The sequence below is a fragment of the Dermochelys coriacea genome, chromosome 25 (genome assembly GCF_009764565.3).
Source record: "Dermochelys coriacea isolate rDerCor1 chromosome 25, rDerCor1.pri.v4, whole genome shotgun sequence".
Classification (NCBI taxonomy): domain Eukaryota; kingdom Metazoa; phylum Chordata; order Testudines; family Dermochelyidae; genus Dermochelys; species Dermochelys coriacea.
The window spans coordinates 12739952-12764235 of NC_050092.1; the positions used below are offsets into that span (position 1 = coordinate 12739952).

Sequence of the window (24284 nt, forward strand, 5' to 3'; positions counted from 1 at the left end):
TAGCACAGCTGGTTCCATACCTTGCCAATGCTTCCTTCTCCCCCGGCCTCATTTGAGACCCCAACAGTGTCAAATGGTGGAGCTCGTGGATCTTCCTTTAATCCACCCTGCCATCTACCAAATAGGAGGAGCCGCAGGGAGCATAGCATGCTGGGAAATGAAGTCCCAAAATCTCACAGGCCACACTTCCTAGGCTAGCATTGCTAGGGTAGCAGGGAACATGACGCTGAGTGATGCGAATTGGAGACAGTTACTTACCAATGGTAATGTCCTTCCTCCATCATGTCAAATGTATTAAAATCCAAACCTGCAATGCATCGCGTGGCATCGAAACCCCCGTGCCTACTCTTGTAGGGAGCATCAAATGCTCAGTGCTCACACTGTTCTCTTCCCCATTTTGGTCCTGCAAGTCGTCGTCTTACTCAAGTAGAATAATAAGACCCAAGAACATAAATGGCTGAGCAGTGATGGGACGAGAATTGGTGACATTTGTTCAACGACTTTTGTAATGTAACTTGAGGCTGAGCACTTAGACTGTTCTAATCAGGCACTGCCGTCTGAGATGAAGAAAAATGACCCTTTCTGTGTGAGGAAATCCAAGTCGAAGATTCTGAGAAAAGAAATATGCTTCTGGTGGTTGTGCAAGTTAGACTGGTCAAAATTAAATCTATTTCTAAAAATAGAGGCTGTCAATATTAACTATGAAACGTTTGCCCTTTAGAATGTGAAGAAATGTGGGTGTCACCAAATTAAATCATGTAATCTATGGGCAAATGCACATTCTGCATTTAAATTCATAGAAACTTCTTTGGGAGAATTCAACCACCATTCAGTGGTTCAGTAGAGATTGTCAGATCAGACACCTGATTTCAACAAAAAGGATTTTGTCTTCTGAAGTTAGTCAGGTTTTCGTCCCACGTTTCATGTGAAGTGCATTCTGATGCATGTTCAGTGAAGGAGAGAAAAACACTCTGGACTACTTGTCCCAGTAACAGCGTTTTGTTCTTTAACCCCCTGCAATACTTGTGATGTAACTCTAGAGGGGCCTGAGTGCATGGTCTGTTACTGCTGTCTCCCTCTTCCACTGACATGGGTGAAAGTGCAGTTAGTCAGTGACTTTCAGAACAACACACACACTTCTACATCTAACTTGCTCACCCTGACTCGAGATTTCTCTAACACTCAGTATTGCAAATTCAACCCTGGATCTTCAAACCAAACAGGTCTCATTCTGCCTCTCACATTGTCACCAGTAATAAAGGTTCTCTAATGGGAACTTACCCATACACAAAGCTGTGAGCTAACAATAGAATTCAGCAGCTCATTCTTCCAAAACTGTAGTGGATCTGCAGCAAAACTTTGTATGCTTGGCAGTGTTGCTGGTAGACATGACCCAAACGTGCATATAGCAGATATGATTAATAAGGAGATGCCGTTTTTATAGTCACTTCTGACTACAGCTGCATTGTAAAGCAATGGAAAATGTTCTCATGAAGGGTCTGAGTTCACACTTAATATCTCTTGTATGAAACTGGAAAACTAGCTTTTCTGTGCTTGTGCCAGATTAAAGCAAATGCCAATTCACATGGGCACATTAAATATTCTGTTCAATTGAAAGGTATTGGGAGTTCTGCTGGAATTAATACCAAAAAAGCCCTTTTGGAAGATTGTCTGACTCCTAGGTACATCTGCCCATTATAGATATCAATCTGGTAAAAATGTTGACATCAGATTACACTGATGTGCACTAGATTGCTTGGCAGCGAAGGGACATAGCTGCACATTCCAAGACAGACATCTCCTTGGATTCTTCCTGTGAAGCAGAACAGGGGAAGCAATTCTAGTAATTCTGATAGTTCTGGGTTGGCTGGTCCCAGCTCTGTACTTTAGAGTCTGCTTTTATCTGCTGCAACTGACAGACATTTTCCTAAGAAGCAGTAAATGAGAAACCCCACTTGGTGTTAAAATGGAGTAGAGAGAACAAAAGGAAAAAGTTTCTAGCTGCAATGATTGTGCAAACCATGTTGGCTGGTTTGGCCGGTCTGACCTTCCACATCATCACTGTACTCCTGGCAAGCACTCTGTCATTAGGAGTAAAGTGTTCAGACTTCATATTTTAAATTCAGTGTTGTGGTCATAAACACTCCTTACAACATACAATGTGCAAAGGATTATCTGTGACCAGCAGAAAACATGCTGTAATTTTATTCTTCTCTCCTCCCCTCCTCCCCCCCAAAAAAAAGTCTGTTTAGAGCTGGTGTAGCCAATTGTATATCAAGTTTGTCAAAGCACATGGAAGAGGTTAGTGTATGTTTGGTACTCATGTTCTTGGAGAACTTTTTTATGGGCCTGTACTTCACCAAGGCACATCCAAGAGCTTGTCAGTATTTTTCTTGTTTGCTTAGCATCAGCTGAATGCTGGTTCCCAATAATGTGAAGCTTGACTGAGAACAATTGTCAAGCTGGTAGTTTATTTTGCCCTAAACTGAGATAGGGCTTTTCATATGAAATAAATATTTGGCATAACATCATTTTTTGAAAACTTTTTGCTGGTAAATGTCTAAGCCAGAAGCCTCCTTGCACAGGTATTTGTAAAAGACTGAATCTGTGATGTCCAAACCTTTTTATAGTGGATTATGTTTATTTATCTAATCTGGGTATGGGATTGTCATGATTTTATAGAGGAGGCTGTTGCTTACATTTTTATTTTGGAAGCTGCAGAAAATGTGTTAAATGGGGCAGACTCCACCCTGCACTGACTCTTTTTATTTACTAAAATATGTTCAATTGCACATCTCTGTGCACACTAGTCATGCGAAGGACAAGTCCCAGAGCAGGCTACCCTCAGCTCACTTATAGACAAAAACCTGAAAAAAGACATGTCTTGAATTGTGCCCTAAAGGTTAACAAGTTTAAAGCGGTGCTGGACCAGATGTAGCGAACTCCTCTGTGAAGAGTATCTTGTCACCAAGCATCTGTCTGCCTAATCTTAAAACTGGTAGATGGCCAACTTCTGGGACAACTCAGAGATGATGCCTTCCTGGTTCTTAACCACTTAAGTCTTTATAGATCAGTTTGTAGACTTGCCTATAAAGTACATGGAAAATATTCTTGTAGTAAGAAGCATCTGGCTCTGATTTCAAGTGAAGGCAACCAGCAGTCACGTGGCTTGTTCTTAGGTTTATGGGACCTGTCTTTTATTAAATGGTTAAGCCTCCACAGTTCCCACTGACTTCAACTGTGGATCTTTGGGTACTTCTGCAGATCAGGCTTCTGGTACCTTGTCCAGAGGAACCAGCCCTCCTAGATGCTTTGGAGGGCTGTATGTAGACAATACCTACAGCAATCCAGTACCACATAGGGACTTTGGTTCAGCACTGATCTGGAGGTAACACAGTTGCTTACTAAGCCACCAGTATTGATTCATGTAGCACCTTGGATATCTCTAATCTCGGTACTGACCAAGCCTGATCCTGCTTAGAGTGGGATATCCCAATAGATCACAAATGAAAGCACAATAACTGCCGGCTAGTAGAGAACAAATAAGCTTTTGGATACTACTAACGTTTTACTGTAACAGAATAGTTGTAAAAAAAAAACCCATGTTCTTGCTACTTTGAAGTCTTTCTGAGAGGGACAGCTAACCTGGGATTTCAGTAACATTTTATCACAGCTATGCTTCTCCTGAATTGATACTTAGAAAACAGAGTAAGGGTATTTCTGGCCTAGTACCTGTAGTGCAGTATAATACAGAAGCCAAGGTTTCTTCCAGTAACAATTTTTAAAAAAAGCTTTTATAGGCATATTATGCCAGTGAAAGTTTTAATGGTTACATTACCTCGAGTATTTACCAGTATTCTTGGCATCTCAAGTAGCAATGACTGAACAAAAGATTGTTATGCCTAATCATACAATGAGGATATTATAACTTGTGGTTCTGATGTCATTCCCAGCAAACTCACTTTCCACAGTCAACTTAAAATCCTATGAAACCAAACGCCTTAGCCTTTCCATTCCTCTCATACAGAGCTGTGCAAAGTTTCAGTAAATATGCCCCCTCCCTTTTTTTTTTCTTTTTCTTCTGGTGTATTTATTCTCCAGAACTCTGACTGTCCCAGTGCCATTTGTAAGTCAGTGCTATAATAAGAATGATGTGCTCTGGTGTATTCCTCACAGTAGTTGCTTTGACTTATTTGAGTGTTGTACAGGGTATTTTTATATTCTTTAATACGTGGCTAACTTGCTTTGCAACAGTATGATCCTATTTCTGGGAGAGAATAAATTTGTGGAGCTTTTTTTTGTAAAAAACAAAGCATTCTGCTTACAGATGCTGAGCAAAGATACTTGACATTTAATTCTTCAATGCCTACATACCATGTAAAATATTTTTTGCATAGATCTGCTATATATGAGGGTAGCTGCTTTTATTCTGATAAGCTGAATTAGTTTGATGTAAGGAAAGATGTGTTTTACAGACCATAGATAACCTTTGTCTTCTAGCTACAGTGACATAAACAGATATAGCTTAGTTTTTGCTCTGTTACTATAAATGGCATGTTACTTACCTGAGTATTTCTCTTCACTCCTGCATCAAGTCCACCAAAAAAAAAACCTGAAGAACAGCAATCTTATTCAGTGTCTTGAATCAATGCCTTCATCCATACATTCCCTCTCCCCTCCAATTGGTAAAATGATGCCAAACTTTTCTTAATCTCCCAAATGCCAGCTACTCTAAGGGCTCACATGTAGACTTTGGCAGAAAAACAGAGTGCTTACAGTTCTGTGTAATGATGTGTTAGCATCTAAAGAATAGTGCAGGCAGGCATTGCCCTTCTTCCGCAAGCGTTTGGCTTCAAAATGTGATGTGCAGTCCTATGCCATTTTGGATCCATCACGTTCTTGGTGGATAGAGGACAGTCTTGTTGATGTTATGCCTGGTGTATGTTTCTGTCCAGTTTTATTGTACACAAGTTCAGGTGCAACGTAGTGCTAGGCTGCTGCTTGGCTGCTGAAGGTGAGAATTTTGCAAATGCATGACACTTAACATTGGCCTCCATTTAAGACCCTCTTCGTAGGGAAGAAAAACAAATGTGGCTACTAGACTTGGTGGGGTTTTCCCCTCCTGGTGTACTTGCTCATCTTCAGAAAACAAGATTCATTTCAAAACCTCTCCACCCACTCAGAGCATGCACAGGAGCTGCAGAGCAGCGAAGGAAAGATGAAATTTTGTTTTTGAGCTGGTGCCAATTTAGATCTGGGACAAATGACTCTAAGAGCAATGTGGAGCAGAATTATTAATTTTAGTAGGTGGTGGCAGCTTTGTATTTTTAATGGCTTTGGAAAATCTCCTACTTTTCTCTTTGCATAGTACACTTGCCTCCCTTCTGTACAAATCATAGACCTCTTGATTCTCCTAACGCAGCATTGTATGTATACATGTTCATTCCAGCACATTGTTCAAAGCTTTGTTCTTACCACTTTTCTTTTAATGTCTCAGAGGAACTTCCACCATTTCCCGACTCAGGTCAAGTAGACTATGAAAAAATCAAGGGAAGTTTCCTGATGTTCAGCCTAAACTTCCTTTTCCTTAATCTCGTCCTATAACTCTAGCGATACCCTCTTGTACCACTCTAAAAATTCCCGAGTTCTCTGTCTCTCTGCTTAATGTTTACACATGACAGATAGTTGCAGAGTTACAATCAAGCGCCCCTCTCCTCTTCCCCCTCCCCCCCGCAATTTTCAACTTCCATGGTGGTTTAGCCAAGCAGTACATATTCAGCTCTCAATCTGTCCATTTAAATCAGTCCCTCCTTTTGGGCTCCAATTCAGGACAGTATTTAAGCATGTGCTTAATTACTATCTTGAACAGGGTTGCTTTCCTAAATCAAGATATGACTTATGCAGGATCATTTTTGTAACTGTGGTGTATCAAAGTAAGAAGTCTGCTTGACTGTAATAGGCTAAATAGTACAGAGCTGCCTTTCTGGGATGCAGTACTATTTCTTCTTCCTAACATGGATTGTTGCCTTCTTCCTAAAATGGATTCTTTTCTGTATATACTATTATCCACTTATGTGTTTTGCTGTACCTCCAAATGTCATTGCAGAATACCAAAACTAAGTTTTTGTAGGACTTTCAAAGAAAGATCCAATACATCATTTAGTTATGCCCTTGTATAGAACTGTCCTAATAAAATGTTTTGCAACATGTATCTAGGACAGGTTATTAAAAAATCAACACTAATTCATTGTTACTTCCTGTTCAAAGTATATTACAGTGTGATAATTGGCTAACACTAACACTCTGGTATCTGGTAAGCACTGCTCTTAACAATAGCATGAACACCTGTACAAATGTTCTTTACTTAAAAATTACTGCTCCTCTTCAACGTTTAAAAATAACTACCCAACCTTCTTTGTACAGTGTATGTATTTTCATAAAGACTATCACCCTTTTACTTTAGGCAGTGTCACAGATTTCTTGTGTTACAGGTTACACATACAGTTACCGTATGTATTGCTCAAAGGTCATAAATGTCCTTAGCTTTAAAAGCCCGTATGCAAAAGACTTAATATTTAGCAGACAGAACTATTGAGCAATTGTGCAATTTATTATATCCCATGAGCAAGTCTGCAAGCATAATTCAGGGAATTTACTGAATCAGAGTGAAAAGGAGGAACTATCCTGCTCCTCTCTGCAGTATGGCCTCTTGAGCACCATGGATGAAATTCAGCCCTAGATGCTAATAAGCCCTCAAAATAGTACTTCTAAGTGGGACATAAGTGATTCATATTCCTTGTAATGGCCCTCTGCACATGGGCGAATTTCACCACAAAATTTAATTGTATAAGGCACAGGGAAAGTAGCTGAGAATGAACCACAAGCGATCAAAAGTAGGAAGATTTAAAGCAAGAGTTACTCCGGTACTAGAGGTGAAGCATTTTTTATGTCTGGTTACACAGCATTGCAGACTATGTGGCCATAGCAGTGTTGTAGTTTTTTGTCTCTGATCTGCAAGGCACCTGTTACTGCTGAGCTGCCATGTTATAGCCATTACTACTCAACTCACAAGCCTCTCTAGCATATTCCGTTTGCTCTTCTCCCTTCCCTCCCAGACAAAAATGTAATTAATACTGACCAAGACCCTCTAGTTCTGCAGTTGTTCCAAAGGACAAGGAGAATGAGGAGGAATGCTGTGGCCTGATTTTCAAAGGCTCTGAGCACATGCAGCTTCTATTAAAATTAGTGGGAGCTGCAAATAATTAGCACTTTGTGCACAAGTGGCCTGATTTTCAGCATACATTATCCCTTGACTGAAATGAACTAAAATGCACACAAGGGAAGATGTTAATGTTGAAAGTCTTCCTCTGCTCTCAAATCCTGACTATACCGCTTCCAAAATCCGAATCCTTCGACTTCTTGAAATCAAAGACTTTTAGCACGTTAGGTATTAGTCTAGCCTAAATTATGTAGTGGAGCATTCATAATATAACTAGCTCTTGCACCATGGACTAATATTAAAAACCCTGGGGGGTAGCTTCAGATCTTTAGAAAAAACAATCAAATTTATCTACTCAGATGAGGGAGCTGTGTTGGCTGGTTTCAGGAAGGGAGTAGATATGATGTTAACCACTCTAATTGTGTGGCTTTCATGCATGGGAGGACCTGTAGTTATCTGGGAGGTGGCTGAAATAGTCAGCCCATGTTGAACATGAATGCAAAACGGAAGCCAGCAGTTGCTTCTGTTCTTGCATTTACGTGATTAGTTACAAAAGAGCTCCTGGGTGAAACCAGGTAGTGACTTCTGCACGTATTCAGCTTCATGCTTTTGCTGCTCCTGCTGATTTTAAAAATATATATATATTGGATAGAAGTATAACTGCTATAACAGTGAGAAGTACCTGATGGCACTGAGTTCAATAGTACAAAGGTTATGATTGTGTGAAATGCATTGTCACCAGAAGTCCCCACCTACCTGACACCAAGGGCTTTTTAATGATAAAATGTATCCGATGAAGTGAGCTGTAGCTCACGAAAGCTTATGCTCAAATAAATTTGTTAGTCTCTAAGGTGCCACAAATACTCCTTTTCTTTTTGCGAATGCAGACTAACACGGCTGCTACTCTGAAAAATGAAAATGGAGGGAGTGTTACTTTTAACATCAGGCCTATCTGCAGTAGCATAGGTGCATTAATCTTACTCTTTTCTGTGGAATTTTCAAGTTTACCATGTAATTTTGCAAATAATCATATTCTAGTACAATTCCAAATCTGTGGTTTTTTTAATTCTTGTTTCAGAGTAGCTGCCATGTTGGTCTGTATCCGCAAAAAGAAAAGTAGTACTCCTTTTAATTCTTGTGTGTCTTAAGTGCCTGATGCTGTTTTACAGAATTTCATACTCTCTCTAGCAAGTAACATCATCTTTAATGGGAAGGAAATTGAGATATAGACCGCTTAAGATGTAATGTCCTCCCAGAATCTTTTGCCAGTCTCTTGAACTGTTCCAGTTTCTAAACATTTATGCAAGTAATGGATCTTGTAGATGGGGCAGTTGCTATTGATCCACATGGGCTTTTTCCACATATTGTCACTTAAATTGATGCTAATGTGTAAATTAGTGCCCTGAAAGGAAAAAATCCACTAGATAGCTTAAAAGGAACTCCAAGGACCTGAAGCTAGAGAATAGGTCTGATTTGTGTAATTGTATTCCCCTCCCCATCTTGTAAATGTGCTAATCCCTGTTTTCTCCATGGGCAGTGCTGCCAGGAACAGAGCTTGTACTGCTTCCCAGAAGAGGAGACGCACGCATGTTTTTGGATAAATATTCTAGTGACCTTGCATAATGGCACTCAGTCCTGTATTTTTAGCATGACCTCACCTGTGCTTACTGGCTGATTAAATCAGGCAATGAGCATTCATTTCAGTCAGTAGCTACATTGAGATCTCTGTCAGCAGTAGACTAGCCTCTGATCTCTTATGTCAGACTAGGGTAGTGCCATTCTAACGCTTACACTTTGGACTTTAACTGTAAACTACAATGCCCATCTGTACACCTTTCAACAGTCTTGTATCAATTAATGCTCCCTTTCCCTCGACACAGAAGCTCTTGTTTTTACATCAGAGAAAACTGCTTGGCATTTTTACAGGAGTTGCACAGTTGTAACTTGGCAACCATGTTAGTACACACTTTCACTGCAAAGATGGTTCTACAAGCTCCTCTCCCTTTAGCCATATGTTTACTGGGGAAGTGAATAAAATAGTCAGTTTTCTGTCTGCCCCTTACTCACTGAAGTCCTTGACTCCTCAGTTCAGAATTGCAAGCCCTTATTTGCTTCTAGAATAACAGGAAATTATATTTTTCCAGCTTGCTATATGTGAAGTCACATATCTTCAGCATTTTGACTAAATCCTTAGAAAGCTATTTTTTCATCCTATCTATCCTAAAAGTCACTTGCTTATTTTATTTTGCTGATCTACTAATCAAAATCATAACTAAACCCAAAAAATCAAACTCAAAGCAATAAAATAAATGATGGCTGAAATTCACTAGTGTCTGGATCTGGGAAACCATGATGGAAAGCAAATACCAAAGGCAGGGGTCCTCAAACTATAGTCCGGGTTCTAGCCTCTATTTTAATCCAAGAACTGAGAGTCAGAGCATATACCCATCAACCCCTAAAGGAAAAGTGATAACCAGCCTCAGATACTCAATTATTGTTTGGATTCCACTCACCTTGAAACTCTTGTTGGTCAGAGGTGTAAAAAAACACACACCCCTGACTGACATACTTTTTACTGGCAAAAGTGCTGGTGTGGACAGTGCTATGTCAGCAGGAGAGCTCTCTCCTGCCAGCAAAGAGCAGCTACACAGGAGACCTTACAAAGGTTCTGCTATTGAATTTAGGCCCTGCTGTGCCCCTGTAAGGTCTCCTGTGTAGCTGCTCTTAATTGCAAGTCCTAAATTGCAAGTCCTCTGGACTGGGATTCTCTAGGACAGTGGTTCTCAGACTTTTGTACTGGTGACCCCTTTCACAAAGCAAGCCTCTGAGTGCGACCCCCCCCTTATATTAAAATGTGTTTTTAGTTTATATTTAACGCCATTATAAATGCTGGAGGAAAAGCAGGGTTTGGGGTGGAGGCTGACAGCTCGTGACCCCCCATGTAATAATCTCACGACCCCCTGAGGGGTCCCGACCTCCAGTTTGAGAACCCCTGCTCTAGGAGGTGTTCAGTGCCCAATGCCGTGGAGCCCTAATGTTAGATGAAAAGGAGGACTTGTGGCACCTTAGAGACTAACAAATTTATTTGAGCATAAGCTTTCATGAGCTACAGCTCTTCAAATAAATTTGTTAGTCTGTATCCGCAAAAAGAAAAGGAGTACTTGTGGCACCTTAGAGACTAACACGGCTGCTACGCTGAAACCTAACCCTAGATGTAACACTTGGGTAGAATATAAAATATTTGCTATTAGGAAAATAGACTAGGTTAATTTCACTTGCTAGTCCTCATGCGTGAGCACTATGCTGAAGTTTTGGGGCTGTAAACGCTGCGGGGAAATGTTTAAGCCCAAACCAAAATGCAGGCACTTCTCTTGCATTTGTTAAATCCTCTTAACAAACAAAAGTGAAATTGGGGGGGGGAGGTGGGGCTTATCTTTACCTGGCCCTGTCCCTTTAAGGCTGTGTGCCCCAATCCAAAATATGGCTCTGTCTGCAGAGATTCTTGCAGTGCTCTCACCGGGTATTGTTTGTCACACCATAGAAATTTGGAGGTTTAAAAAAAATTACAGCACTCAGGAAAAATTTCAATAGCTCATTCAGCTGTTGAGCTACTGATGCAGGAAGTGTAAAAGAAAAATGGAGCCTGCTTTGTTCTCCCGAGACAAGAAGTAAAAGCCATCACCCAACAGCCACTCTCTGTTCCAAAAAAGCATGAGGTCATGTTAAAAGAAATAACCGAGTGTACACTCATTTGGTGGTTACCAGTCTCCGTCCCCCTCCTCCTTTCCTGAAGCACCAGCCTTGCTTTGGGTTCAAGACTGGTGCTAAGAATCAGTTCAGTAACATGTGCATTACCTCATGTCAAGTCCCGCTCTGTTTCTGTAGTTGCTGCCAGTGAACTCCTGGCTGTCATCCAGGAGCAGTGTGGGAAGAGCACTTTTTTCCTCCAGGGTCAGTGCAGGTCAGTGATCTGCAAGCAAGGATTTTCTTTGGAGACCTGTCCTCACTTTTTAAAAAAAAAAAACATGTTAGGAGACATTGTGATTAAAAATAGTTTAACATGTATAAGAAAAGCAGATTGAATCCCTATTGTTATTAGAGAGGAGGTAGGTGAGGTAATACCTTTTATTGAACCAACTTCTGTTGGTGAGAGAGGCAAGCTTTCAAGCTACATAGAGCTCTTCCTCAGGAAGAGAGTCACAGCTAAAGACAGGTTTCAGATGAAGTGAGCTGTAGCTCACGAAAGCTTATGCTCTAATAAATTTGTTAGTCTCTAAGGTGCCACAAGTACTCCTTTTCTTTTTCACAGCTAAAGACAAGTTCAAACAGATTATTTAGCATAAGAAGTTAGCACATATTCTAAGGGACCATTTAGGGTGAAGTGGCTCGTTAACACCTCTATAGTCCTAAGACAAAAGGGGGGTTTGTGGGTTATAGATTGTTGTAATAAGACACAAATCCAGTGTCTTTCATAAGACCATGATTTTTAGTGTCTAGCAAAGTTATGAATTTAAGCTTCCAGGCTCATCTTTTGAAAGTGTTGCGCAGGTTTCCTATGAGGATGGGTAGGTCAGATACAGTGTGATCGCTTTGTCAAAAGTGCTCACCCACAGGTGATACGGTGTTTTGTCTTTTATCATCTTCCTGTGTTAGGATCACTCGAGAGAGCATAGTGATTGTCTGGTTTCACCCACATAGTTGTTGGGGCAGTTAGTGCACTGCATGAGGTACACCACATGTTGACAGGCATGTGTAGGACCCATGGATCTTGAAAGGAATGTTGATCATTGTAGCAGTGGAGATATGTCCGCAGGTTTTGCATCTGTTCTGGAGGGGTCTGGTGCTGCTATGAGTTGGTGTGTCCTGGTCTGTGGGGAACTTGTTTCTGATGATGAGGTTGGGGGGCTATTTGAAGCCCAGAAGAGGGGATTTGGGAAAGATTTTGTTCAGGATGGGGTCCCCATCAAGTATGGATTGTAATTGTTTGATACCCTGTATGGGTTCCAGTGTAGGGTAGTAAGTGACAACTAGGGGTGAAGGCAGTTTTGAGTGTGTTAAGGTGTATATTGCAGACCTTCTCCTTGGAGCGTGTTCTGTGGTATCTAAGTGCGTGGCTGTAGATAACAGATTTCTTGGTGTGTTTGTGGCGGTTACTGGATCTATGAAGGTAGGTGTGGTGATCTGTGGGTTTCTTGTGTATATAGTTGTCTGTAGCGTTCCATTGTTGAAGCTGATCGTGATGTCCAGGAAGTTGATGCTGGTGTGGGAGTGTTCTAGAGAGAGTTTAATGGACGGGTGGTGGTAGTTGAAGTTGTGCTGAAAATCTGAGAGTTTATCACCTGTGAAGAGGATGAAAATGCCATTGATGTATCTCGGGTATATAATTGGTTTTGTGGTGCATTTGGCCAGAACTTCCTATTCAAGGTGGCCCAGGAAGAGGCTGGTATATTGGGGAACCATCCTAGTACTGGTGGCTGTTCCCATGGTTGGGACAAAGTGTTTTGTTGTTGAATTTAAAATGGTCATGGGCAAGGATGAAATGGATGAGTCTGGCAGTGTGTTTGGGGTCGATATCTGAGGGCTCTCCATTGTCTTGTAAATATTTGAGGCAGGCAGCTATGCTGTCATTCTGAGTGGTGGTAGTGTATAGGGAAGGATTGGTGGATAACCTGTTGCTTTGGCTATCTTTCAAGAGATGCAGGACACAGTATCTACACTGTTTAATCTCTAAGGTGCCACAAGTACTCCTTGTTCTAGTATCTACACAACTACAGGAACTTCAGAATCCAGTGGTTAAATATGCTCTTCCTGAACCATAGATCTGTGGATTGTTTTTGTTTTGTTTTTGTCTGGAAGGAGCGTTGTGTTCACTCTGTGCTACCCTTCTCCTCGCTTGAATTGTAGGTAGGAATAATGTGCTCTAAACAATGTTCTGAGGAAACCATTCCTAGATGTGAGAGGGTTTTCAAATTCCTCAGAGTAAGTCCCAGCAAGCAGCAATCAGGGCCAGACTTTCAAGTGCCCCACATCCTCAACTATGGGGCAGATTTTCCAGAGTTAAACTCCTGTTTGGCCCTTAATAAGGGTCAAATTTTCAAGAGCTCAACTAATCTATCCACTTATATTTGTATCTAAATGGGAGCTGAGCGCTTGAAAATCTGACCCTGGTTGTGGGGGCTCTGCTATTGAAAAGCTTGGCCCTAAGGATGTGTTAAGAAGGCAAAGGTATGTACATACTGTATTGAACGCTGCAAAATTAAGATATTTTAAAATGAGAATTAGTCTTTTCAAGGTGTCAGATCCTAACTAGCCACTGAGTCAGAGGCTTCCCCATCCTAGCTTTTAAACTACTAAGCTATATGCTTCCCTATAGTCTTGATGCCTTTTTAGCTTTGTGCCCTTTGTATCTGCAGTTAGAATGTGAGATGGAAAGGGAGGGAACAGGGCTGAATTTGCAGGTACCCTTTTTCCCTTTTTCTGTAAGTCCCTGATGGTTGTCCCCTGCTGGGCACAAAGGAAGTACAGAACCTACTTCAGACTGCCAGACAAGATTGCTTTTATATTGCTGATGATGAAAGCAGTGCTAGGTCACTGATGCAGAAAGATGTTCACATGCGGGACTGGCTTTTATGTCTTTCTGAGTGTGTGAGTCTTGTACATAGCTCCACAACTTGCTAATAGTGTTTTACCTGTACTAAATAGGTTTCAGAGTACAAGCCGTGTTAGTCTGTATTCACAAAAAGAAAAGGAGGACTTGTGGCACCTTAGAGACTGACAAATTTATTTGAACATAAGCTTTCGTGAGCTACAGCTCACTTCATCAGATGCATTATGCTCAAATAAATTTGTTAGTCTCTAAGGTGCCACAAGTGCTCCTTTTCTTTGTACTAAACAGTTTTCCTATCCTGAGGTGGAATTACACACTCTGCTGTAATACTTACATGCAGCAGCTGGCTTACAAATTGCAGTAAATTAGAGGCAGTAGCCAAAGGAGATCCTGAAGGAGCGGTATGTTCTTCTCTCTCAAACCTCTTTCGCTAGACATCTACTTCATAAATAGACTTCCCAGGGTGCAAATGCTGAGCTTATGCCCTGGCCAGTTCCATCAGCTCTTGATGGTAGGATGTGTGGCAGACAGTTCAGTCAGTTTCAGAGATTTGGGATGTGAAACCAAAGCAAAGCTTCCTCAGCATCACAAAATGCATTCTTGAGATGCTTTTCATGTAGCATGTTGAAGTCCATGACATTCAGAAACATCCAACACCAGAATTAAGTTTTTTTATTTAATATTTAAAAAAAACAAAACCCCAACATAGCTTCAGCAGTTAACTCAGATGTTAACTTGTTTATGTAGCCAGCTAGGAGTGGCTACTTCCCAGCTATGAGAAGTATGGGAAGAATTCCGAAACCAGAGGGATCAATGCATATTTATTTCCTACTGTAATATTTCCTGTCCTTAAGCTTGAGAGCACCCTGTGGGTGGGAGGGTGGAGGTGGCACTGATTGCATAGAAGAGAAAGGGATTTGTTGTTGAGCATTCCATTTTATACAAGGTAAATGATTAAACTGCTTTGAATGTCACCTCATACCTTGCAAACAAAAACATGTCAGGACAAGTCAGGTTTCTCTGTAGTTTTTTGGTGTATGCTTTTGAGTGTTGCAGCTTCATCCTCTTAATTTGCATGCTGTATATTAAACACTGCACTACATCAAGAGAATGCCAGGAGGATTGGCAGGAGGATCATGCATCACTTTCAATGCTCTTGATGTTGGGGGAGGAATGGAAAAACTAGACTCCAACATAGGCAGAAAAATTTGCCACTTAATGCATTTTCCACCACAGTGATGTTACAGTACTGAACAGAGAACTGAACTCTGGTCTCTCGCTCCTGAACTAATTTTGAAGACTATATTCAGACAGGTTTCAGAGTAGCAGCCATGTTAGTCTGTATTCGCAAAAAGAAAAGGAGTACTTGTGGCACCTTAGAGACTAACAAATTTATTAGAGCATAAGCTTTTGTGAGCTACAGCTCACTTCATCGGATGCAGACAGGCAGGGTGTTTTGATGGAAAGGAGTCGGGAGTATGAATCTGGGCAAATAATCCTTAAAAGCCCAATTAAGATAGAGTCCGAGGGTGTTTTTTGAAACTGGTGTTCCACCCCAGTACTGTAATGTACTGAGTCACGATTTCTCACAGCTGAGTGCAGTAATCACTAGTATCCCTGCATTGTTTGTGACTCAGCAAAGCAATCGTTCTGCTATAAACTCTAAAATCATTAGAATTGTGAACTACCTTGGGCATGAAAAATTGCTTTGGGAATAGGGAAACTGAAGTGAGAAACTCTGAGGATTCTCTATAGTTTATGGCAATAACAAACCAAACAAATTTGAAATGATCCCAGGCTTTGAGGACTCTTGTTTTTTCATGACTAAATATCATTTTTCAAATGTTTGTTGCATTGCAACTTATGGATCACAAATCAACATGTATGTTAGAGTGTAAGCAGTAATAAACATTGTGCAAAGCATTTGATCATATCTTAAACTCTGAAGAAACTGTTAGGTTTTTGAACCCTTTAAAGGGAACTTATCTATTTTAAATAGAGAAACCTGCTTTTAGATCAGCCTTATTTTGAGCCTTTACTTTCTGTTTGGTTTATTGATGGAACTTGATTTTCTGTCACAATTACATGGGATCGTTTCTGCAAGGATTTCTCCAGCTAACTTGCTAGCCAGTCATTAGATCAAAAGAACTGGATTGTGGGGCAGTGGTGTCAGACTATCACATGCCTCTATACACCAATGAGATTGTTTTATATCCTGTGTGAGAGATGGGTTTCAGTTAACTGATCTGCATATTTTGTTAATTGAAAACAGTGGATTCTGGCCTTCCCACAACTCAATCTAGCTTTGCTGTTGGGACTTGCTCTTTGTTTTTCATGATCAGTTTTGCCGTTATCTTTTGCCTGGAATTCATGCAACCCTCACCAAATCAAAATTCTTTCTGCTTGCCTGCTCTATTCCTGCTTCTTATTTATTGCTGCTCTGTCCCTCACCCCCATTCTCGATTTACTACCTGGTTGCTGCAAGACTGTGCAGTCCTTCCTCACTGCTTTCAACACTTCTTTCCTTAAAGAGATTTCCAAACATTGCCAGTTAGTACAATACCTGTGTTGTATTTGCATACACGTTCTTAATTTCATTGATCGCCTTCTCTCCCAGCAGCTGCCTTCGTAGTATTTTGCTTGCATTCAGGAGTGTGCAGCAATGCTGTTCTTTCCACAGGTCTGTCCTGCTGCTGCTATGTGGGAAGTGTTATTACCTTGTTGCTGTAGCATGTGTCCTATGCTTACATCACCTCTTCAACACAAGTTTTCAATGACCGGGTGATCATGACCTGTAGGTTGTTCCCTTTCTCAAGTCTTCAGAGTGTTGTGCTGTTGGAGGAGGAATGTGGAGATAGGCAGAGAACTTCAAGGCTGCCTAACTTTCTGAAGCTTATGACTCTAATCGTGCTGTAATTGCTCACATGACCACGTGAATATACATATAGGAGTGTTTTAACTTTGCATGTACTAATGCAAGGTTTCTGAAACTCAGGCGGTTTTCTCTGCAGAAGCACTGTCTTCCTACTCCATATCTCCCTTCTCTGACCCAAAGAGTTAAAACCTGCCTAGGCAAAGGGGGAATGAGGCAAGAGATTTCTTTCCAATTGCATCGCTTTGCTGAGTCATGAATGGAAAGCAGTTTGCCGTGTTGTAGCCTTGTTGGTCCCAGGTTATCAAAAACAAGGTAGGTGAGGTCATATCTTCTATTGGTGCAATACTTGCATTGTATTTACATATACGTTATTAATTTAATTGATTGCCATCTTTCTCAATGGCTGCCTTTGTAGTAGTAATAAGATATATTACCTCACCTACCTTGTGTGTGTCATATCCTGGGACCGACACAGCTACAGTGCTGCAAACAACATGAAAGATGTTGAATTTTGCTGTTTAAAATGGAAACTTCACAACATGAAGAAGGAAGTCAGACTAAACAGAAACATCTGCTTCCTGATGCAAGAAACAAAACATCATCCCCAGAGGACTTACCATCTGTAACCCTCTGACCACTCGATACAACTTCAAATATGCTGAACAGCTCTGCAGGAGGACTTCAAAAAAACTAAAGAACCATCTCTTGCACCTTACATACTTCAGAAGGGACCCCTTCAAATAAGAAATCACATGCTCCCATACATGGGAAATTTAGAAAACCTGGTACAGAAGTTAGTCTAATAAAAGATATTACCTCATCTACCTTTTTTCTCAGCAAAAGCAGAACGGTCTATGGAATGTGAACAGTCTTCATAGAATATCAGGGTAGGAAGGGACCTCAGGAGGTCATCTAGGTCTAACCCCCTGCTCAAAGCAGGACCAGTCCCCAATTTTTGCCCCAGATCCCTAAATGGCCCCCTCAAGGATTGAACTCACGACCCTGGGTTTAGCAGGCCAATGCTCAAACCACTGAGCTATCCCTCTTTGCAGAGTCATGAATAGAGATGACACAGAAAGGAAAGGTCTTCCTAGACAGATGTCTAAATATTCTTTCGTGCCTCTATCTATATTCTTAAAAAGAAAAGGAGTACTTGTGGCACCTTAGAGACTAACAAATTTATTAGAGCATAAGCTTTCGTGAGCTACAGCTCACTTCATCGGATGCATTTGGATGAAGTGAGCTGTAGCTCACGAAAGCTTATGCTCTAATAAATTTGTTAGTCTCTAAGGTGCCACAAGTACTCCTTTTCTTTTTGCGAATACAGACTAACACGGCTGCTACTCTGAAACCTATCTATATTCTTGTAAGGTATCATCCCTGACTTACAGGTGAGGAACGTTGGGTGGGAGAATTATTTGCCCAAGGTCATACCACAAATCAGTGGCAGAGATGTGAGAACAGCCCAGGTATCCTGACTGTTTTGTGTTCTTTATTCTCTTTAAAATTGTATTCCCAAGTACACAACATTTTAAAAATGTTCTCCTTGGGGAAAAAGAGGGAGGATCAGATTACCCTAAACCTCATTCCGATATGAACTATCATAGGATCAAAAATGCTTTGCTCAAACATACTTCCATAAGGTCCTCTTCCAAAGGATTTCACGCTGGGAGTTTACGTATCCATTATAAATCTACTGGATGACATCTTTAAAAGTTTATTTGGGCTTCTTAAAGGTCCTGAAACAGTAATCCAATCCTTTCACGTGCTATGCAACAAGCTGCTTTATCTTTTGTGTTCATGGTTTCCAGTTGCTAATGACGCGTTTAGTCAATTATTTACCAGGGTAACGGAAATCTTTTTTCAATACTTGTCTGGCAAAGCAGTCCTGGAATGTGACCGGTATTATAGCTTGGCTACCTGAAACATTCCGGCAATCTCAATTTGAGAGGCAATTTAACTATCCTCCACCTTTTCAAAGAAACTAATTGAGATGTTCTTAAAGCCTGGGAACACACTGCTACCATGCAGCTAAGACTACAGATCTGGTCACACATACTTCTAGTTATAGTAGCCTTTTTAGCTTGCTTAACAAGAGGGGACTGCTATCGGTGGGTGCAATATGTGTGTTGAATGGGTGCATGTTGGGTCAATGGAAGAGCAGCACATATGCATTGTAATAATCTGAGTTGCATAACTGCTGTATGCTCCAGTAGCTGAGTGATTTCTTATTTGGCTAAATCTCCAATGTAAGTCTATCTGATGTGGAAATAAATACTAGCTTTCTCATTGAATTGTTTACAATGCTGTACTAGAAATTGAGCTTGGAAGCCATGCAATGCAGCCGAGGGAATGCACACTTGTTTGTTAGGCCTCCTCTTTTCCCTCCAAAGCTCCTTTTCATTTAACTTCCAGTGCTGCTGCTGTTTCTCCAGCAGCTGTAGTTGTTCCTGCAGAGGAGCCCAGGTGAGCAGCTGCTGGCTGACCATAAAGTCTGGAAGCAAACAACAAATGCCTAAGCAGTTATTTCTTCTCTAAACTTAGAATGAATCAGCAGTAAGAAATCATTGGCCTTCTCTACAGCATCTTTTCTCCATAGCTCTGAGGGCTTTACAAAGGTGGGTTAATATGGCTTTGTCATCCTAGTGCATTAAAAAATTTTAACTAACCCTCAATATCCCTATGAGATGGGCAGGTATTTCTATTTCCACTTTATAGATGAAGAAACAGGCCTGGGCAGGTTAAGTAACTTGCCTGTGGTCCCACCAAGTTCTTTCTAATCGTAGAGGAGAGTCCATACAAGCTCCCCGCCTTTAGCAGCTACACTATTTTTGATAACGTTGGCTGGTGGGAGTGCTACTGTCAACTGGGGCTGCCAGCCTTCTAACAACTGTCCTCTAACCCTCCCCAGAACAGGTCTAGACAACACACTGACTGCCAGCACCTTGTCTATGTTCTCATCAGTGCCACCTCCAGTGGTAGCAATGATGGGAAATCAGAAAAATCGGTCTAGTGTACACAACACCTAGATATCTTGATCTGCAGCATAGCTCCCAGAGTTCCAGTTCTTCCACAGGCTGTGTTGAATTTTTGCATTTGTCAGCCTTTTCATGTAAAGCGTACTAGATTATAACAAGGCATGTAGTTCCCTTGACAAGAGAAGCAAGATACTCAATTTCATGCCTCCATATCTTAATGATGGCTTGATGCACCTGCACTGAAATGCTGTCCAGGCTTAGAATACTGGCTGGGTCTTTGAGATGAAGTTTCATCATCCCGTCCCCATGACTCCAATTGCTAGGTTAGAAATGAAAATGAAGTTAATTTAGAAGGACGCTAAATGCAGGATAACTGATAATGGTCAGTGAAATTTAATTTTCCCTTTCGTCTGACCGTGAAAGTAAAATGTAGAGGGGCCTTTTGCTTCTCAAGTGTACTTCAAAATGTACCTTCTTGAGTGAACCAGAACATATTGAGCTTTCAGGTGAGGCTGATCTGAACATTTTATTCAGATACAGTACAGGTATTAAGTGCACTTGGAAACGTTCAGTGCATGTTGTGCACGAAGGCCAGAGGTAGCATCTGAAGTAGTTTTATATAATAGAAATATTCAATGGTTACTCTTTTGAGGGATGGGGAGGAGATTCTGATGGTAGAAATGTGTATTTTTAAAACAAAAAGAATCTGGGCTTTGAAGAATTACACAATCAACACTTAAAGGCATGAACAATGCCTGTCACCCTTTGTTATGCATGTCAGATCTCCAGTTGGTGGTTTTATGCCAAGAAGTGATGTCAAACCCCAGAAACTGGAAAAAGTTAACAAAAATTAGGATGGCACATAGCTTCAAAAAGTCCCTTTGCATACTCGTATTAAGGAAAACTAGTTGGGTTTCTGCAAACTGGAGCCCACGCTCATAAAATGGGAGTTGAGGACTCTTGACCCTTTGCAGAGTTGGGTCCTAAATGTTTTGCACTGATCTGATGAGAATTACAAAGCAACTCTTTGGTCAGATTATCTGTAGATAATCCCAAGTGAAACTAGGATTGTAATTTTGCACCCATGGTCCTACTGGATATAGTAACTATCTACCCCTTCTTTGTTAATACATGACCACAGTGCGTTAACAGATACAGGGGGCATCAATCTCGGGGGTTCAAAGCTCGGTCACTGCACTGTCAACCTGTGGTGGTGAGTTTAGTGGAACTCTATTGTAAACATTAGTAAACTGAAGTTTTCATACAAGTCCAAAACTCAAGCTAAACCAAACATGGTTGAGTTAGTTTTGTATGTAAAGGAGGTCTATATGGCGGTGATGTGGGAGGGGAACAATTATTTGAATGCCCTCTCTAAAAACTATGGGCCGGTCTTGCACCCTTATCTACCTGATATTCCCTTTGTACATACACAGTTCCTGCAGACTTCAATGATTTCAGGATCAGGCTTTAATGACTGAAGAACACGGAGACTGTGTTCTTTCACTTTTCATGCCATGTTCCTAGCCAGAAGTAGCCACTCTGTTCTCCAGAAAACAAAAGATAAAGGGACAGATTCAAGTGACAAAATCATAGTTGAAGCCCATTTCCTACCTAATGTTAGTATTCATGCTACAGAAGAACATCGCAGCTTTTAAAAATCTAACTTGTTTTTCACTATGCATGTGACTTACACGTGTGTGTGTGTGTGTGTGTGTGTGTGTGTATTCGTTTGTTCGTTCGTTCTCAGCTTGGATAGTCAAACTAGCTGAGTCACTTTCTGGCTCTCATGCAGGAGCTCAGCACTGTAGAGTTTGGGTTGCAAATGCTGCTGGGGAACAATAGTTCTTACTATTCCTACTTGGTGAATGTCACCAACATTTTTTATGTTTACAGCACCTCCGTTTCGGATGTAGTTTCATATGACGTGTCAAACTACGGTAAGAACTGCTCTGTAACAAGGCAAAGGTTTTAACTCCTTTACTATGCAACTGTAAGCTCCCATACCCTTATGCGTGGACATATTTCCTTCACTACTCTCTTTTGACAAGGCAGGCTGCTTCTCAGTCTGTTTAAACAATACAACAATCATAAGTACCTGGAATACTCTTCGAAGCTACTAAAGTAATCAGACTGGTCCTTGGCATTTTGTGGGTAGATTTTCTTCTTTAGACAAGTGCTAGCTTTCTCAAGAGACCATTATTTTGACTAGAAGCGCTGCTTGCCTTGCACACCTTGTCAGTACAAAGAGCACCAAGATCTATCACACTAATTCACAATCTGTCCCACTGCATGTTAGGCCTGGACTTCCTTGCTGTATATAAATTTCACTGTCATCTTGTCCAGACAGTTGTGAATTATTGATCTGCACTGTCAAGCAACTGCCACATTCCGTTGCAGAGAACTTCAGTGGTAGATTGTAATCCCTATATATTAAGGCAGTGAACTGAATTCAGGACTGGGAACCAGGGAACGTCAGATTTCTAATCCATGCTCTGTCACTTTGTGTGTGACCTTGGACAAGTCCCTTTTCTGTACATCAGTTTCCCCGGCTGAAACATGGGGCTATCATCTATTTGACCAAGACCTGAGCAACATTGGGCTGGGCTGGCGTAGTTGCTTTGCCAGCACTTCTCTGGGCCCCGCTAGTTTGTGCAGAATTTAAGCTTTCATTTAAAAAAAAAAATCTCATTTTAAAAACGCTTCCTAGCCTCTATGACTGTGAAGAAAACTCTCCAAATGTGACATCATGCAATACTTGTCATTTTGACTCTGCAGATGATAAAGCAAGACAATCTTAGTTAACACTGAAGCCTCATTATGATAAATGTACAGTAACTATCAACTGTGCTACCTTGATCATTTTAGCCCAACCATTCAGCTATTCTGGAATTATTTTAGGTAGAGAAGTTGTCCCACTTTTTTTTTTTTTTTTTTTTTTTCCAATTTGACTCTTGGACAGTGATCTTGTGAGGTCTAGTTGATATTTTCATAGCACTTTTTGTTTCCAAAGTACTCTAGACATGGTAAGTATTTATTTTATTATGCACTTTGGAAGCCTTTATGCTGAAAAGCTGTATAGAAATGTAGTTTGATCTGTAAACATTTTATCACTGGTGGCATATAATGCATCGTTTCTACTCTGACTTATGTTTCTTGGGCACTGAAATGTTGCTATTCGTGGTTATTGCTGTTGGAATCATGTCTTAGTTCTGTCTTATACATTTCACACTACAAAGATACTGTAACCCCCTCACCCCAAAACAGAGCAGATTATATCTCAGCATCCTCCTTTCAGCCCTGAAGCTGCATAATCCCTGTTAAGATGGCAATTGTATCCCATTACAATAGGCAACTGGTTTCATTGCACATAGAGCCATATGGATTTACTTTCATTCACAGGAATGCAGTTAGACTATGAAAAAACAGGTGAAGCAGAAAAGATGCAAAATAAAAAGGTGGTGTAAAGTGACATGCAAAAATGATCCTTCTACCATGATAACTGTAAACAGGGCTTGTCATTTAAACATGAGTTAACTCGGTTCAAATGCCAGTCTGTTTCTGAGCTTGCATTCCTGGGTGTACCGAGGCAACATGGAGCGTTTCACAGCCCAGCCATAAGAACGCTGCAAGGTGCCATCACAGCGCAGAAATATATAGGGTCCTTTTGTTGTATACATTGTATTTATCTTCAAGATGCTTGATCTTTATTTTTCTTTTGCAATGTTGTAGCCGTGTTGGTCCCAGGATACTAGAGTGACAAGGTGGGTGAGGTAACGTCTTTTATTGAACCAATTTCTGTTGGTGAGAGAGACAAGCTTTCGAGCAACACAGAGCTCTTCTTCAGGTCTTCTTTTTTTCATGTCCTTTTCTAGTTATTATTTCAGTGTCTTTATTGCTTGAATAAGCAAAGCAAGGTTTACCATGTTCATTAGGGTGTTCTCCATCTTTAGCAACTGTTCCTCTACTTGGGACTTACCAGAAGAACATTCCCAGGGAAATATGATCTTCAGCATCAGTTTCTCAACAGTGTAACAGTAACGTAGTTCATGCCTAGCCTGCTGCCTTCTGGTGTTGAATAGTTTCAAAGATGGGTTTATATTGCTCTCTATTCTTTATTTTAAGGGAGCCTTTAGGCTGCACTTTCTCAAACCATTAAATCACAGAAGCATGCAGATGTTGGTATGGGCCACTACTTCATGCACTTATCTAATGCATCCGATCAAGTGAGCTGTAGCTCACGAAAGCTTACGCTCTAATAAATTTGTTAGTCTCTAAGGTGCCACAAGTACTCCTTTTCTTTTTGCAAATACAGACTAACACGGCTGCTACTCTGAAACTTATCTAAGCAGAATATCCTTATGATCGTATTCCTTCCTCCCTGCTTGGTGTCCCAACTAAAACTTGGATTGGAAACTCTAGGGCAGGGCTGTTTTGCCTACCTCATCTTTTTGTTGCAATAAAACTAATAAACATACCAGCAATGGCTCTTAGTGATGCTCTGCTTTGAAATCGGTAGCACGTGGAGTATGTTGCTCTCTAATGTTGTTTGTTTGGTATGTCCTATTACTATACCCATCAGTTGGGGGAGTTTTTTGTCAAAAAATA

The 24284-nt window shown here is 40.8% G+C and overlaps 1 protein-coding gene across 11 annotated transcripts in view; it reads left to right on the forward strand.

The window, feature by feature from the left end:
* GNG7 (G protein subunit gamma 7) overlaps nt 1-24284 on the forward strand; it is a 130427-nt gene that overhangs the window by 93021 nt on the left and 13122 nt on the right. For 4 of the 11 annotated variants that reach the window (XM_043502407.1, XM_043502408.1, XM_043502406.1 and 1 more), the window contains one exon: nt 23401-23440. The exons of 5 other annotated variants lie outside the window; for them this stretch is intronic. Coding sequence is in view for 2 of the 6 variants with exons in the window: in XM_043502403.1 (XP_043358338.1) it covers nt 8757-8816; nt 23401-23408 (68 nt within the window). In the remaining 4 variants the exon portion in view is untranslated. Of the gene's footprint in view, nt 1-8756; nt 8817-16974; nt 17571-23400; nt 23441-24284 lie in introns of those variants that run through there. 2 more of the 11 variants (XM_043502403.1, XM_043502404.1) reach the window with 2 other exon arrangements.